The sequence below is a fragment of the Ascaphus truei genome, chromosome 4 (assembly GCF_040206685.1).
Source record: "Ascaphus truei isolate aAscTru1 chromosome 4, aAscTru1.hap1, whole genome shotgun sequence".
In the NCBI taxonomy this organism is placed as follows: domain Eukaryota; kingdom Metazoa; phylum Chordata; class Amphibia; order Anura; family Ascaphidae; genus Ascaphus; species Ascaphus truei.
The window spans coordinates 44,980,723-44,999,083 of NC_134486.1; the positions used below are offsets into that span (position 1 = coordinate 44,980,723).

Genomic DNA, 18,361 nt, shown 5'->3' on the forward strand with positions numbered 1-18,361 from the left:
GATGTCAGCAGGACCTCCCCTCTGTCTCAGGCCTGCCACAGAGTCAGGGGCCTACCTCTATCACTCAAGGCAGGGCTTGGTGGGGGGAAAACCCATGATTACTACTGGCGCCTGCCCTTACCAGGGCTTACTCCAGTAGGAGAAGGACAGGTTGCCCACTATTTCTTACTGGGGCTACATCTATATACTGTAGATACTAGTTACAGGCAGTCCTCGGTTATCCAACGGAATCCGTTCTGGAAGTAGCGTTACATAGTGAAACCATTGTAAAGTGAGTCCCATGTTAATCAGTGGCGGTGAACATTGGATAACGCATTCCGGCGTCGAAAAACGGCCCATAGGGTTGCATTGTAAAGCGTTGGGTATGCCATCCGTTGTAAAGTGAAACGTTGGATAAAGAGGACTGCTTGTATATGTATTTCACTGGAGTTATGCTTTGGTTTGGTATTCACAGGGTGTGATTTACCAAACACAGTATATGTTTCATATGTGTTTTTGTTTTGTGCAATTTATCAAGTGATTCTTTGTATTTTGTCATCATAGTGACCTTTATTAAATATTGTGATATACATTCTACTAATCTGTGGTGCGCTTGTGTGTGTTTTGTCTTTTTTGTCTTTTGGAAAACTCCCTTGGGAGTTTTCCCATTCATAGGAGCATCTTGAGGAGTGGCTCCTACATGCACTGCTGCAAGCGGATTATTTCCTTTAAAGAGACAGCGCGAGCGCAAGAATCCTTTATGTGACGTCCTAGAAGAGATCTTAAGTTCTCATGTATGTCCTGTAAATAAGTTTAGGCGCTAGTCTGCAGCTAGCTATGTCATTTCACCTTTTATTATTTTGGCGTTTAGTAACGTGCCCTTTCCCAAGTAAACGCCTGTGGAGATGGTCAGGAGGTTCATGTCCATGGAAGAGGTATGCAGTATATTTCTCAAAGGGTATCTAACTCAGCAACCTGAATATATGTCGGATCCACCAATCGGAAGATCCTGGTGCATTACCATATGTATGTGATGATGTAAGTGTAGCACTGTTTCTCCCCCCCTCCCCCCCCCCCCCAATGGGAGATGCATAGCTTCTGCTGCCTGTGTGTGGTGCGGATACCTGTTAGGATCAGGAGAGTTGAGTTGGATCTGTGGTGGTATGGAGATCAGGAGAGGCACAGGTTCTTTCTCTGTAGTTCTTTCTCTTGTGATTAGCGCCTCCAGTCTTAGTGGGCTCCAGGGTATCCAGAGATCAGCCCCCACTATTGCACACGTCTCCCCCCTGCCCAGGGACTGACACTCAGACAGGAGTATAATGAACAAGGGTCTTTATTGGCTGGCATTCACTGCAGTTCTTCCTCACAGCGGTGCAGAGTCTCAGAGGTCCCAGGCCTCTGGATGGTGATTGCCCCATATCTTACAGGGCATCTGTGGGCTGGGGGTGAGCACGCTCATCCCGTGATGAGAGAGTCTCACAGCTCTACTGCCCTCTTACTCCTCCAGAGCAGGACTGACTAAATTTGCCACTCCCTCCTAGGAGGAACCAGAAGGGACAGGCTCATGGTCTATACCAGATAGGCTTACACAGGCCATGAGTCACCACCACACGTCTGTCACTCATAAGAGGGGCATGAGGGGGGGTCAAAAAGACCATAGATTAACCTGTCATAGCCTAGACTGCTAGGAGTTACATGACAGGGAGGAGAAATAGGCCAGAAGATACAGACCATGTTACATAAGTTATATCGGAAGTCTTATTAATTCCTGGTAATACACAATTCAAAAAATGTATTAAGAAAATAAACATGGTCTTAGAATCTTACAGGAGGTGAAAAATGTATATCGATGGATCTGTTGTGCATAAACAGAAGTTCAAAACGTAAAAATAATAACAGTTGTCAATATGGCCAGCTCTCCCCCTGGGTTCCCCTTGCACCCACCCCCTTGCCTCTGCTGCACCTGGGGAGAGTTGCGAGCAGTTAGGGTGGTGAGCAGGTCGCCGGACTTCCACGGCAGCTCCTTTCGCAGGGCGCCATCTTGAGTATGCACACGCATGCGCAGTACGACCGAGGCAGCACTGGACACTACAAGAGCCAGGCGCATGCGCAGTGTAGCGCGAACGGCAGCCATTACAGGCATATGGTTCTGCAGGGACTACATGCCCCATAATGCACAGGGTTCCGCAGGGTCTACATGCCCCATAATGCACGGGGCTGCGAATCACATGCAGGCACACAGCCAATAGGGCTGAGAGGAGTTACCTGCCGCAATTAGATACATTTGGCTCGCTGGGACTTCGCGCTACAGTCGGGAGCTGGACAGAAGGGGGTATGGTAGTGTCTCAGGTGCCTAGGCCTAGATTCCCCTTCAGGCCCCAGCTAGGCCCCGACTCCCCATTAGGTTGTGGGTGCGTTAGGGAAAGGCCCTATCAGTTAGGGACCCTTTCCATCTTAGTATTATAGAGTCAGGGACTCAGTGGAAACGCCGTACAGTAATTGCATCCTGTGGTCTGGGATCAGATCACCACTGCAAGATACAGAGACACTCTGCACGGTGGGACACTCCAGTCGGAGTCCACCCCATGTAAAGGCGGATGCCATCGCTGACGGCGTGGGACCAGGTGAGCCCTTTTCATCAGTAGGTGGTACCGGTACCAGAGCACCCGGCAGGTATCACATCCCAACAAGTGCACCAACTATAACACACTTCCTGTGGGTAGCGCTACCGCACACTTTGGGGTGGAACAGCTCCTGTGGACACCAGGGTGGTTAGGTGCCCAGGGCCCCTCTGTACTTTGAGGGAACTGCACCAAGGTGTATAGGGTACTGCCTACAGTGGATGGAGGCGCTTGCACCAAGAGAGGAATGAAGCCTGAGATATCAAAAGCCTGTCCTGTTATCCCGACAACATTGCGGACCCTCAGATCTCCTGCAGTGTACAGGTACCATGCACCAACTCACACCTGGTAGCCAGTCAATCTCCCAGAGGCAGGGGGTCGGGGGGGGGGGGGGAAGCAGTACTACAGTAGAATCATACCCGGACAGAAATAGGGGAACAGAATAGTTCCCCTAGGTGTCATGACTGGCCCGTCTGAAGCATAATGTTATAATACACAAATGCTAGGCACTTGGTGAAGCTGAAATACCTCTGCAACAATGCATGTGTTGCAAAGTGTAGTACACAAAAGATGAGTGTACTGTATGATTACCCACGTTTTTGCATTTACCTTCACTGTCATTCATAACCGACCTTATCACCGAGCTCGTGGCCATATCTACCATTCCTTTGGCTCTAGTACCTCATCATAGGGAGTTCCTTGGCATTCTCTGATTTATGCCCTTATCAGCTGAGCATCTTTAGTGTACCTCACTTTGCAACTCACGGCACATATGGTATGCTAATATGAATAATTGTATCTATTCATGTATCATGCCAATATTTCCAGTTTGATATAAGTGTATATTTGTTCTATTGTAGTTCAAGTTGACATATGTGAGATATCAGGTAAAGAGCTACATAGATAATATTATATACTGTATTATGTATGCTTCTAGTTACACACATTGGTATAGCTACTGACTTGTTTCATTTATACTTCTATTAATTTCTCCCATCCTCAATATTCCAACATTGTTGTTAATCTATTATACATTTTGGGGCAGTTTAATATATATTTAATCATGACATGTTCTCTGTATTTTTATTCATGTTGATACATGTACTTCAGTATTTTAAACTTTAATATATACTGCTGTAGAGATATAGTCAGTACATACGGTCTTTCTTATTCAAACTTTAATATATACTGCTGTAGAGATATAGTCAGTACATACGGTCTTTCTTATTCTCAGTCATCAAATATTTGTTTAATTTTGTGTTGGGGCATCTCCATGTGAGAGATCCTACACTAACCAGGACGCAGAGGACCACACTTACTGGGACTGAACTGTTGTTATTTTATTTACTCATCTTTTAAATCGATTTGGGACACTTGATTTTTGCCACAGCTGCTGCTACTTTCCCTTATGGAATTGGACTTTCAAGGAATGTTTTCTTTCCTCTTCGATTTCATTGTATTTTGTATTTCTACTGAAACACTCCACCTCGTGTGTCATTGGACTATAGACATTGCAATCATGATCATTATATCAGCGGTGTATCATATTTACTGTTGTGTTCTCGGATTCGCTGTTAATTCCCTATTTGAGCACCTACTGCTTTTGTTCCACCTGAATTTTATATCTCTCTCTCGCCCAGGACAAATGAAAAGCGCAGGGCCACCCCTCCCCTCCCCCCCCTCCCCCCCCACTCACCCTAGGCACCAGGGGAATCCCTGCTATAGACACATGCTTTATTTATGCTGTAACATCGGGCAAGGGGAGAGACTTCTACATAAATACCCTTTCTTTATAAGAACTAGAGAACCTTAAATAAGAGACAGCTGTAATTTCCATATTCTGACATTCTCTCTCTCCCCTCTCCCCCTTGGGAGCCCAGCTACCTACAGCCCACCTAGGAAACGTGTTTCACTGCTGCAGCAGTTTCAGCATCTGTCGTAGCCATGTAGCCAGATGGCATCACAATGGGGTGGAGAGGAGCTCAGTTATCCACATCCACCCAGGCAACTTGAGGCATACTGTAGGTTATTTGTAATAGTAGTAATGGTATTGTAAGGTAGTACAGTCTATATATCAGAGTCTTCTCGCTGCAAAACTGGGGCAACATTGGTGAAACAAAATGGCACAATATTTATCAAAGCAATAAATCCTTCTGTTGTCACCTGGATTATATACGGTATACTGTATGTTGCTGTTTTTATAAATTGTATTTCTTTTGACTTTTGTTCCCACCCCTATTGATATCATTCAATTACTGAGGCTTCCTCTTAATTTCTGAGCAATTAATTAAAATCCCTATAAAACATGCTTGATATATAAACCCCATTGTTTTTAATTTATGGCTTCTAGTAATTAGATAATGATATGTTTGATATATGTGCTGTTGGGTTTCCACCCGAGGTGGCTGCTGCTGGCATCCTTGCAAAGTACACTGAACTTGTAAGGTCCTTTATATTTAATAGGACGCTGTCCCCACATCTGTAAGGCCTCGTCCATGGTTGTTGCTTGCTGGCGGAGGCGCGCTTCCGCTCAGCACTGAGCCCCTACAGTCGCAATTAGAGCGGCTTTAGTAGGGGCTCGCCTACGCTTCCGCAAGCGCGCGGAAGTGTAGGTCTTAGAGAAATTTAAAATTTCCCTGCTTGCCGGAGCGCAGGGCCGGTCACGTAAGCGGTTCGCCCAATGAGGGCGAACCAGCTCCGTGACGTCACTGGCCCGCCCCCTGACGGCGCGCAGGGAAAGCACCCGCTTTCCCTGAGCCTCAGCGAGCCTCATCACGCCAGCGCAAAGCTTGGCCGAGGCCTAAGGCTGCGAACCCGCTGCGGCCGGCGGTGCGCGCGGCCGCAAACCACCAGACCCTTGCCCGAATGATCCCTGCCCCCGCTGCCTCCTTCCGGCAGGGCTGACTACGTATTGTGACGCGTCAGCCGGCCGATACTGCAAGAATCTAGTGATTTTCGGCGTTGACGCGTCACGTGGTACACGAGTCAGCCAATGGAGAGGAAAGGAGCTAGATGAGAGGCGCCTTGGGCGGGGAGCAGGGAAGGAGTTGCGGGTTATTAAAGTGTGTGAGTGTGTGTGTGAGTGTTTATGTATGTGTGTGTGTGTGTATGTATGTGTATGTGCGAGATGTCTTGTGACAGAAGACTGCTAAGACTGCTAAGTAGACACGGCCCTAAATATTTCACTGGTAAAAGGGTCTGCAACATACTGAATCATGTGAGCGTGTGTCCCCGCGTTTCTCTACTATTTCTAACGGTTGGTCACGATTCAGCATACTCAAGTCTGTTAAACTCCTCACTTCCCGCAATGCATTGAATGGCGAAATTAAAGCCCGAAACCCCTAGCATTGAAGAGCACAACAAAAATACCACTGTGAAGCGCTATGTACATTAATGGCGCTATACAAATAAAGACATACAAAATGCCATGGCACATTCTATACATACTGTTTCAGTTAGGGCCCTATACCTAAAGAATTATACTGTGATTCCAAAGTTGCAGTCATGATTGGAGACTAGGTTGTGAATTTAAACCAAAATTGTACAATGCTGCCCAATAGGCTAGAACATATTATTTTAAATTAAGTTTTTTTTTCAAAACAGAAAGTAGATGAGGAGTTTGCAACAAAGTACACTATCAGCTCCAAAAAAGACTAAATGGCAATTTGTAAATCAAAAATCTATTCAGCTGCGTTTTCACCATTCTCCCTGTTTGATTGGCTGATTACACAAAGAACAGGACATAAGAAGGCTATTATGTATACTGAATCAATACCAATACCCAATTACAGGTGAAACGCGTTGGATTGAAGCGTGGGCCACCGAGGACGCGTACTGAAACGTCAGCCATCTTGACTTTCCCGTTCATGACGATAAGCTCATCGGAGGGTTCACTGTGCACGAGAGAGCACCTGTCAGTGCATCTGCTTTCCATCTCCAGAGTGGGACTCGAGGCGGTGTGGGTGTGCCGACTTTAAATGACCCAAAAGGCCCACTTATCGGTGACATTTCTTGTGTATTCATATTAATGCTGCGTCCTGAATAGTAAATACTTTTTGCACTATGTATTTCTTCTGTGTCTATTTATCCTGAGGTCTGGAACTTTTGGCAAGTGTCCTCAGTGATATTAAGAACCTAGCTTTATTTTACTACGCTTGATTATTGCATGGAATCTGTGAGTGTACCAACTAAACATTAATCACACGAATCCCATTTTCCACACTGGGTTATACGGCGTTCCGATTTATGTTTCCATCGCTATGATCCTGGGAGTTACTGTGCGCCTCGGAACCTTGTAATAACGGAAGAAGCCGTGTCCGGAGAGCAGCCCATCACCAGGAAAATAATAGTATCAGTCTATTGCACCAATTGCCACATTAATTGATCACTAGTTCTAGAATCTGCAGCGTATTCATTCAAGTGATTAAAAATCGCACGTTTCGGGGGTAAATTCCCCTTCATCAGGTTCACTCGATGTATCATTATTTACACAGAGTGCTGTCGGTGAAACTACTTTTTATTTATGCAATATCTAATGTTAGGTCAGGTTAACTGCTGGGTGAATATTATATTTCATGGGTCAGGCAACTGCTGAATGTGTTACAATACCGTACCTAAGACCCAGAAGATGTTTTGCAAGATGTGATGTAACTTATTACGCACAAGAGTCCTCCAAAATACCAACCTTCATATCTGATGCCTTTCTAAGAATGCCGACCTCTCAAAATAGTCATTTAATTAGGAAACCCAGCTTGTAAAATGGAATCCGATCCAATGTCTGGTTATCGTTTCATATTTAAAAAAAAAAAAAAAAAAATTTACAACTGAAAATAAAGTTAAAAAGCCAACACAAAGCAGAAATCATCAAGACTGACATTCCCAAGAGTAAACAAATACAGGCGGTCCTCGCTTACCAACATACGGCTTAATAATATATACCAAGGGGCCGTTTCCCGGCACCAAAACCCCTTATTCGACTCTTTATCATACATACTAATGAACAGAAATGGGTTTCACTTTACCACTATTCACTATCCGATGCCTTTTTCAAGAACGCATGGTGTTGGATAACCGAGGACCGCCGGTGTATACACATGTTAAACACGAGTAAAAGCTGCACGTCCAGACAGACAATCAGAATATCTGATCGTTTTATGCTTTCAAGTGTAACAAAAATATGAGCAGTGTCCAATTTATCGAGATCACCGAGAGTGGACAAAGCAACTTTGTGATTGTGACAGGTACAACTCCCGTGTTCTTGTATATGCGCTTCCCTACCAGAACTAAGGGACACATTTACTAAACGGTGCTAAGTGTCAGCACACCTTTGCACTTATTCATGTAAATATGCCTTACGGCAGCAATACATTCAAAATCCTGTGGGTTTAAAAAAAAAAAAAAATTCAAATCAGTTATGTAGTATTAGATGAGACTTGCTGCACTCTCTATGGCCTTTGTAATGAGTTGTAATGTATTAAGCTGACGTTTATAAAAGCACAGCACTTCCTCTTTTGAAATAGGCCCGGGGAAGAAGAGTCTTTACCGATCGATCAAAGAACGGATCAATCGGCAGCGTAGGTAATTACATTTACTTCCAACTAAGTAACTGCTGCAAAAATTGCAAACTGTATTGTCACTGAGATGAAGCACCATTTAGGAAATGTGACCCTAAATCTTCATTTGATGAAGCGGAAGAATTCACTTTATTCAAAGTGATCTTATTTCTTTAATTCTCTGAATCCTTCCTTATAAATGCAGCTATGCTCCGTGGTTGAATTGTTGGAGTACTTTGGGATTACTGAACACCATTACATTTTTACGTTACAAGTACCACTACTTTTCTATGTACAAACATACCATTACATTGTCTTTCAATAAAAAACAATGCTTTAGAAAGCCCTGCCCCCTTCAGATTTTCACTATATAATATATATTGCTTAAATTTTTCAAGCATACAGATCCAAAGGCTTTGCCCCAGTGTGCAATAAATATCGGCCCTTTTTAAAGCAGCAGAACCGTCTGCATTGCGTTAAAAAAAAAAAAATGTATTACAGGATTGAAGCAGGGGGTCTTTGGAGCGGAACGGTGCTAATTATAGCTCTGGGACCCCCTGCTTCCAGAGATGCTTCCCTCCATAGCGGTTCTGGTAACTATGCAGCCAGAGAACTGTGTGCCTAACATAATGGCGACTTCAAATGTTTTGCATCACGTGGGCCAATAGGAAGCTGTGACATAATACGGTGCGGCTTCCTATTGGCCAGTGTGACCGTGACATTTAAACTTCAGAGATACTGTCACCTGCTACAGAGTTAAGTATCTCTGGAAGCAGGGGGTCCCCGGAGCTGAATTGAACACAGTTCAGCTCGGAGACCCCCTGCTTCAAAAAAATATAATATATATTATATAATATATTAGAATATAAATGTGTAACAGCTGCTATCACCAAAGTGAGAGCAAAGAAAAAGCACTCTCAGGTATAAAGAAAAACAATGTATTAGGCAATACAAAATGAACACAGAGACAAACCAACGTTTCGGTCCTCTAAGGACCTTCCTCAGGGTAGAGGACCGAAACGTTGGTTTGTCTCTGTGTTCATTTTGTATTGCCTAATACATTGTTTTTCTTTATACCCGAGAGTGCTGTTTCTTTGCTCTCACTTTGGTGATAGCAGCTGTTACATGTATTGTGATTATGAAGCAGGCAGCTTGAACTTTGCCTATTTTGCTTGGAGTGCCATCTGTTCTGTTTAATATATATATATTATATATATCACAATGCACTCTGTTCTGCTGCTTTAAATAGTAACACTACTTTTCAAGTCACTTCGATCACTGGTTAAAGCTTCTGTACATTATGCACGTGTGGTGCTTTCTTTGTAAGATTCTGTAAAAAATATTTCACACAGGGGTGCTCGTATGTGTCAAAATTCATCTTTAATGCTAAAATGGGGTTGATCATCAGGCTTGAAGTTTTCATTGGGGCTTCCATCTTCATTCAAGATACGCCGCGCAGTGTATCCGACAATAGGATATTTTTTCTTGTATACATTGTCAAAAATATCATCCAGGGACTTAAGCTGTTCTTCAGTGAGTCCTGTCTGAGCGGGGGCAATAAAAAGGGAACAGGTGGTCAATCTGTATCTGTGAATGAATGAATCATTCAATGTGCATCTGTGAAACCACAGGGAAAATGCCGGAGGCCCTTTACCTTACTATGAAAACAGTAGCAGTTTGTAGAATGAAACAAAAGCTGGAAATAACACACATTTATAGGGATGAAACGACGACATCCTCAGAGCAGTTTTGGTAGAAAGCTGATTACTTGACAAGCAATAAAAAGTCAAAAGAGCAGTTACAGCAGCAATAATGCATTTATTTATTATAGTCCAAAGCGGATGTTCGGGCAGTTTGAGGCTGAAAACATCCTTGACAACCAGAGGTTTTTTCCCCCTGGACAAAAATGGCCCAAGCAGCCGCTTCACACTATATTAAATAAATCCCCAAATGACATATTAGTTAAAAAATAATAATAATAATAATATATATATATATATACACATGTAGAGGTATCAGTACCGTGTTAGCCGAGCTAATCAAAAAATAAATAGATGATACCGTTCTGTGGCTAACGAAATGCTTTTATTTGTGCGAGCTTTCGAGATACACTGATCTCTTCTTCCGTTGTAACATCGCCGGAAGAAGAGATCAGTGTATCTCGAAAGCTCGCACAAATAAAAGCATTTCGTTAGCCACAGAACGGTATCATCTATTTATTTTTTGATTATATATATATATATATATACACATATACATATATTCTTCTAGCATTAAAAAGAACATTGTGAAAAATAAATGTTGTCCTGTTGAGACAATCACTAGCAGCACCAATTTAACCTAGTTTAATATCCGTGCCGGAGAAGATTCTGGGTCAGTTTAGAACGATGCAGACATAATTCCTTACTGTATCGTAAGTGAGGTCCGCTGGATCCAGTGACATTTTAGCAACTCCACGGGTGGCGTCCTTCCCTGTTAGTGCGGTGTACGGAGCGGCTTTGCCATAAAATTCTGTGTCGTCAACATAGAAGAGAAAACAGACAGCATTGTGTTATCACTTACATTGGGATCCAGTGAGAAGCTCTCCCGCCTCTAAAGCAAGTCACCCACAAGCTAACCTCCAGAGTTCTCCTCCTCACGTCACTCTATATATTTCCTAAATAAATACGAATTGTTATTAATTGGAGTCATAATGCTGGGAACAGAACACATCCACTGCAATGTACATTAAATATAATTCATTCTTTTTTAAATGACTTACAAAGACGCAATGTGTCAGGCCACGGAAAGGACCGTGAACTCCTGAAGCGACAGTCCTGCCTTTGATGAAAGTGAACTAAGGACCGTGAACTCGTGTTAAAAAAACAGTGACCTGTAGCCGATTGACACATTTTAAATCATTTTTTTCAACGTAACATTTCAAATCGTAAGTAAAATCTTCAGAGCGTTTGCTAGTCATCAAAATTGTTAGCTTAGCTCTGTTCTTTTGTTTGCAATGTAATTATAGTGCCACCATTAGTCAAAACAGACAAATGTAAGTAGCCAATTATGCTTGGATCCAGTATTCCTCACAAGAGGCAATAACTATTCATTTTTCACAAGATAGAAAGAAGACAAATGTGATTTAATCTTTCTAAAGCAGCCAAGTACAGTGAGAACTTGTTTAAAAACCAATATGACCAAGTTAAACTTCCCCTTTAAAAGCCAAATATTGGTATTTTACAAACCTTTGGTGGTGCAATATCTACCCATTTGTATTAGTGGTTTTGCTTAAGATACGGATTGTGGAGGGAACAGAGATAATGTGAGCAAATCCTTTTAGTGGATCGGTAATAAAATATATTTTAGTAAAATCGGTAAAAAAATAAAAAAATATATATACTGTACCTTTTCCTGCAGTGACATCAAACACAGTTCCCTTCACTGCCATATATATAGGCTGATCATCCTTAAAGAAGAAATAAAAACATTATTTCTTACATAATTGTTACCCAAGAGTGATGGGGTTTTGGTTCGAAAACATCCCAAATAGCCGCTTTGGCGTATATACAATGACTCCCTTAGATGTTGATGCTTCAATCTGCACAGATACTGTGCCTTTTGCCTCTAAACTCCTTGTACGCCTTGTGTTCTCTGGCTTGCTCCATTTTTTTTTTTTTTAACTCTACCTCCTATTCTCACCCAGACCCTCTACAATCTGGCTTCCGCACTGCTCACTCCACTGAAACAGCCCTCACTAAAATAACTAAAATAACTGCCAAACACAGAGGTCATTACACCTCTTTAGTGAAGCATATGGGTAGCTCCACTGGCTGATACTATACATCTCATGCATTTACCTTGACCCCTGCAGACGCACTTACCAGAACACCCTCCTACCGTCTCTGTACGTTCTCCCCACTTACCACTTAGGCCGCGTCAAATAGAAACAACTGCAGGCCAATGCGCATGTCCATAGATTGCACTTGAGCGCCGAAGTGGCCGATGCGTGGCGAGACAAACTTGTTTGAATTTGGCGCACCACGGCCGGGCCACCTACGCGGTTGGGCCAAAGAGGCATGCCCCCCCAGCACGCCCTCACCACGCCACCCATCATGCACATGTATCTGTTCAATTACAAGTACGCGTGATGTCATGCGCTCTGTCGCGAGCACGTGCCTACTATGGACACGCCCTTGATTGTAAACTCTTCAGGGCAGGGACTCTTTTCCCCCAACGTTACTTTTAGGCTGCGCTTATAGTGCCGGTGACAGCGACGTCGCAGCAAAACAAATGCATTGCCGCCATCGCGTGCGCTTATAGTAAGTGCGACGCAACGGATTGGTCGCGATCGCTGGAAATCATCGCTTTTTGATTTTCCAGCGACTGTCGCGTCGCCGGCACTATAAGCGTAGTCTTAGGAAGCGCTTATTCCCATTATGTGTTATATTATTATATCATGTGTATTACTGCTGTGAGGCGCTATGTACATATATGGCGCTATATAAAAAGAAAGATATACATATATACAATTAGAAAAGAGAGACTGTATTAAAGGTAGTGTTATGTGGCGGTGTGCTTCTTTGAAATGTTGACAAGTAGGTCTGTGTGTTTTCCTAAGTGACGCCATTTCTTTCTGTAATGCGGCAGTGCAGGTTTTTCAGGTGTGCACAGAAGAATTGCAATGTTTTCTATCAGGGAGCAATGTTTTTTCTGTCTATTGATCAAATCTGCATTGTATGACTTATGTAAAGTAAATGCCACTTCACCAACATTACGAACCCCCACTGATTGTAATGGATTTAGGGCCGGTTGCATCTGCTTTTTAGCATTGGAAGTTTTATATTCTCCATTGGCATCTCACGGATAGAAGTCAGTAATGTCCCATCAAAATGCTGCTTCCTCTGCTTCATACTCGTATTGTGCGGAGAGCTGTCTTTAGAGGCAGACCTGACTGCTCTGTACATCCCAGTTTCCAGAATAAACCTGAACCCCAGCAACCCCCAAAATTAGCAATCTCCCCCCCCAATTTTTTTTATTTTTTTAAACACAGAAAATTATAGCATAAGTTCAAATTGTGCTTATATATTTATTTAAAAATAATAATAAATAATCTTCATTTTGTGCAGTTTTCCCCTGTCACGGACCGCTGCTGTTACCCTGGCAACATCAGTTATGAGTATAAATGTCAGCAGCCATTTTAAACTCCCAGAGAGGCACATTTTCAGCAACTAATAACTCCAGACTTCACATTTAAAAAAGCGTGGGTTGTGGCTTTAATCACAAATCTCCAAACCTAATGAACAAACCCTTTCAGTGCCAGAGAGGTGGCTGCTTTGCAATACGCTGCTGATCCCTCTGGCGCACACACATGGTTAACAGACTTGGATCTGGAGCAGCATCACACTGCTCACAGGGAAAAGCCAAATATCCCGCACATTAATATATTATATATATCTGCTTTTCTTAAATAAACGTGCGCTCTGTCGGCCATTGTTTGATGCAATGTGAGTGTGTGACAGTTTGCTGCCTTCAGGTGGCTGCATTTCCCTTGGATACACACTGGTACTAGCGTATTTATTACTTTCAATGGGCTCTTTCTTTTAGCCTTCGCTCTGCCCGACACTTTGCATTGGAAAGTCTCATCAGGGGCTGCCCCATCCCGGGTAACTTGCCTGCTCCCCTTCCCCGGGTAACTTGCCTGCCCCTCCCCGGGTAACTTGCCTGCTCCCCCCCCTCCCCGGGTAACTTGCCTGCTCCCCCCCCCCTCCCCGGGTAACTTGCCTCCTCCCCCCCTCCCAGGGTAACTTGCCTGCTCCCCCCCCCCCCGAGTAACTTGCCTGCTCCTGCCCCTCCCCGGGTAACTTGCCTGCTCCCGCCCCTCCCCGGGTAACTTGCCTGCTCCCCCCCCCCTCCCAGGGTAACTTGCCTGCTCCTGCCCCTCCGCGGGTAACTTGCTTGCTCCCCCTCCCCGGGTAACTTGCCTGCTCCTGCCCCTCCCCGGGTAACTTGCCTGCTCCTGCCCCTCCCCGGGTAACTTGCCTGCTCCTGCCCCTCCCCGGGTAACTTGCCTGCTCCCCTTCCCCAGGTAACTTGCCTGCTCCCCTTCCCCAGGTAACTTGCCTGCTCCTGCCCTTCCCCGGGTAACTTGCCTGCTCCTGCCCCTCCCCGGGTAACTTGCCTGCTCCCCTTCCCCGGGTAACTTGCCTGCTCCCCTTCCCCGGGTAACTTGCCTGCTCCCCTTCCCCGGGTAACTTGCCTGCTCCCCTTCCCCGGGTAACTTGCCTGCTCCCCTTCCCCGGGTAACTTGCCTGCTCCCCTTCCCCGGGTAACTTGCCTGCTCCCCTTCCCCGGGTAACTTGCCTGCTCCTGACCCTCCCCGGGTAACTTGCCTGCTCCCCTTCCCCGGGTAACTTGCCTGCTCCCCTTCCCCGGGTAACTTGCCTGCTCCCCTTCCCCGGGTAACTTGCCTGCTCCCCGCTGTATCTCGCCAGGTCTTGGTCGGTGAAGAGCCGCACAGGTTTGTACCGCGCAGATTTGTGCATCACTTTGGGTTCTTCTGACGCGCGGCTGCACATTGCTGCGCAAAGCCAGAGCGCAGCGCAGAGCGGGACACTGCGGGGTGTCATGTTGGAAGCAGCTTCCGGGAGGGAGAGAAGAATCGGATCACAAGCACAAAGCCGGACTCGCCCGGGCGGCGGGCCCCACCCACAGAGGCCGGCCTTAACCCCTTCATCCCCACCCACAGAGACCGGCCTTAACCCCTTCATTCCCACCCACAGAGACCGGCCTTAACCCCTTCATTCCCACCCACAGAGGCCGGCCTTAACCCCTTAATCCCCACCCACAGAGGCCGACCTTAACCCCTTCATCCCCACCCACAGAGGCCGACCTTAACCCCTTCATCCCCACCCACAGAGACCGGCCTTAACCCCTTCATTCCCACCCACAGAGGCCGGCCTTAACCCCTTAATCCCCACCCACAGAGGCCGACCTTAACCCCTTCATCCCCACCCACAGAGACCGGCCTTAACCCCTTCATTCCCACCCACAGAGGCCGACCTTAACCCCTTCATCCCCACCCACAGAGGCCGGCCTAAACCCCTTCATCCCCACCCACAGAGGCCGACCTAAACCCCTTCATCCCCACCCACAGAGGCCGACCTTAACCCCTTAATCCCCACCCACAGAGGCCGACCTTAACCCCTTCATCCCCACCCACAGAGACCGGCCTTAACCCCTTCATTCCCACCCACAGAGGCCGGCCTTAACCCCTTCATTCCCACCCACAGAGGCCGGCCTTAACCCCTTCATCCCCACCCACAGAGACCGACCTTAACCCCTTCATTCCCACCCACAGAGACCGGCCTTAACCCCTTCATTCCCACCCACAGAGGCCGACCTTAACCCCTTCATCCCCACCCACAGAGACCGGCCTTAACCCCTTCATTCCCACCCACAGAGGCCGGCCTTAACCCCTTAATCCCCACCCACAGAGGCCGGCCTTAACCCCTTCATCCCCACCCACAGAGGCCGACCTTAACCCCTTCATCTCCACCCACAGAGACCGGCCTTAACCCCTTCATTCCCACCCACAGAGGCCGGCCTTAACCCCTTCATTCCCACCCACAGAGGCCGGCCTTAACCCCTTCATCCCCACCCACAGAGGCCAAGCTTAACCCCTGCATCCCCACCCACAGAGGCCAGGCTTAACCCCTTCATCCCCACCCACAGAGGCCGGCCTTAACCCCTTCATCCCCACCCACAGAGGCCGGCCTTAACCCTTCATCCCCACCCACAGAGGCCAGGCTTAGCCCCTTCATCCCCACCCACAGAGGCCGGCCTTAACCCCTTCATCCCCACCCACAGAGACCGGCCTTAACCCCTTCATTCCCACCCACAGAGGCCGGCCTTAACCCCTTCATCCCCACCCACAGAAGCCAGGCTTAGCCCCTTCATCCCCACCCACAGAGGCCGGCCTTAACCCCTTCATCCAAACCCACAGAGGCCGGCCTTAACCCCTTCATCCCCACCCACAGAGGCCGGCCTTAACCCCTTCATCCCCACCCACAGAGGCCAAGCTTAACCCCTGTATCCCCACCCACAGAGGCCAGGCTTAACCCCTTCATCCAAACCCACAGAGGCCGGCCTTAACCCCTTCATTCCCACCCACAGAGGCGGGCCTTAACCCCTTCATTACCACCCACAGAGGCCGGCCTTAACCCCTTCATCCAAACCCACAGAGGCCGGCCTTAACCCCTTCATCCCCACCCACAGAAGCCGGCCTTAACCCCTTCATCCCCACCCACAGAGGCCGACCTTAATAAGTCCTTCATCACACACACACACACACACACACACACACACACACACACACACACACACACACACACTACACACACACACACACACACACACACACACACACACACACACACACACATAATGTGTGTGTGTTTGGAAATATATTGACTACTACATAGGCTCAAAGGCTGAGATTCTTATTCATTTGTATTAATAAGTCCTTTTTTACGATCTGAAACGTTAATCTGCAGGTTTAGCTATATGAACTAGTTGATGGAGAACTACATTTCCCAGAAGCATCCGCGAGAGAGGGGCAGGTCTGGGGGCTCAGACCGGGAGGTGCGCGCGCAGCTGGGGTTGCTACCCGGGTAGAGCACGAGACCCCGGAGCTTGCAGGAGTTCTGCAGACAGACCAAGCTGCAAGCAGTATCTCTGCCCCGCGGCAGACAGGACATCAGCACCCTGGATACCTATCCCAGCTTATCCAGTGCAATGATAAGGAAGGAGATCTCCAGATCTTATCAGGAGGTACCAGATGGGAGGGGGATAAATTACTTTGTTACTATTGGGTAGTGTGGACAAGTAGATCTGTGTTATTTCTGCGCTGGCCGTGATGCTGCTGCTCCCTGCTAGTGTGACATGACATCGTATATTTTAATATGAAGGATATAGCGGGTACAGTGGGTGAGCAAAGTTTGGTAAAGATAGCCCAGTAGGAATTGTGCATAGAGTGATCAGTCTGTAGTGGGGATGTCTGCTGGCATCTTCATTCTAATTACATGTTACCAGTGGCCTTGTCGCTAAGATATACATACACTAAATACATTTAAAGACATGTTTAGCAGCCAATTATACTTCGTTTTTAATTACAGAAAATGAGTCCACTTATGGCACCCCTCGTGTTCAGTAAAAAATAGTTACAATATAATATATTAGAGACTAAGATATGAAAAAAAGGTGTTGATATATGTAGTCTAGGCAAGTTTGAATATTAAGTATGTGATATCTAACCTATACTGTAATAATGAAATATGGAATAAATAAGACAGTCTCTAGCATATGTAATGGAAAATGGTTTTACTGTAGCATATTCCATATAACCTAGGAGGGTATATAAGTGAAAGCACAATATAAAACATGATTGTTGGTGATTAATATGAAACGCACCGTATGTTACATGTCATAATAAGACTTCTTATCACTTTGTCATGGATTTTTTAATATTGTCACAGATAGGAATACAATCAATTCCTATTTAATTAGTACATGCAGTTATGCCAAAAATGTTAATATCCCATTGAGATTTCAGAAGTGCAGGGGTGGCCAACTGCAGTCCTTAAGGGCCACAAACAGGTCCAGTTTTTAGGATATCCCTGCTTCAGCACAGGTGGCGCAATCAGCCATCTTTAACTGAGCCTCTGATTGAGCCACCTGTGCTGAAACTGAGATATCCTTAAAACCTGACCTGTTTGTGACCCTTGAGGACTGGAGTTGGCCACTCCAGCTGTAGGCTTAAACAATACTCTAAGAAAGGATGTGTAGAAGGAAGTCAAGGAAGAGGAGACCAGATAAAGCACAGAAGCTCGGAACCTTGCATAGGATGTGTAACAGGACGTTGTGCTAATTCTGCTGTATGATCACAATGCCACATAGTTAATATGGACCTTTACAACCCATTCAAGTGAGTGGGCCACTAGGTGTCTTATGGAGGTGTACTAATTAGTAAATATGGCCCGTAATTGGTTTGTAGGCCTGACCTTTTAAAGAGACCATCTCACATGGAGAACACAAAAAAGTGCCAGTTTTGATTTTCTTTGGGTCTGTTTTAATTGCGAATCTGGTCATTATTGCTTATTCCCATTATCCCTTTAATCAAATTACGTTTAGATCCCCTTTGTCGCCTCTCTCTGTGACCTTGGATAAGTC

At 45.9% G+C, this 18,361-nt stretch overlaps 2 protein-coding genes across 2 annotated transcripts in view; one reads left to right on the forward strand and one right to left on the reverse strand.

The window, feature by feature from the left end:
- Positions 1-9,515: 9,515 nt before the first annotated feature.
- Positions 9,516-14,842, reverse strand: NENF (neudesin neurotrophic factor). Its single transcript, XM_075595678.1, has 4 exons — positions 14,602-14,842; positions 11,540-11,600; positions 10,560-10,663; positions 9,516-9,696 (listed from the first exon to the last, which is right to left on the reverse strand). Exons 1-4 carry the CDS (start codon positions 14,758-14,760, stop codon positions 9,520-9,522), a joined length of 501 nt encoding a protein of 166 aa, XP_075451793.1. The 5' UTR covers positions 14,761-14,842; the 3' UTR covers positions 9,516-9,519.
- Positions 14,843-16,746: 1,904 nt separating this feature from the next.
- The window catches only part of PACC1 (proton activated chloride channel 1), a 69,159-nt gene continuing 67,544 nt past the window's right edge, over positions 16,747-18,361 (forward strand). The window contains exon 1 of the mRNA XM_075595680.1: positions 16,747-16,963. Coding sequence (XP_075451795.1) covers positions 16,928-16,963 — 36 coding nt within the window. The 5' untranslated portion in view covers positions 16,747-16,927. The remainder of the gene's footprint in view (positions 16,964-18,361) is intronic.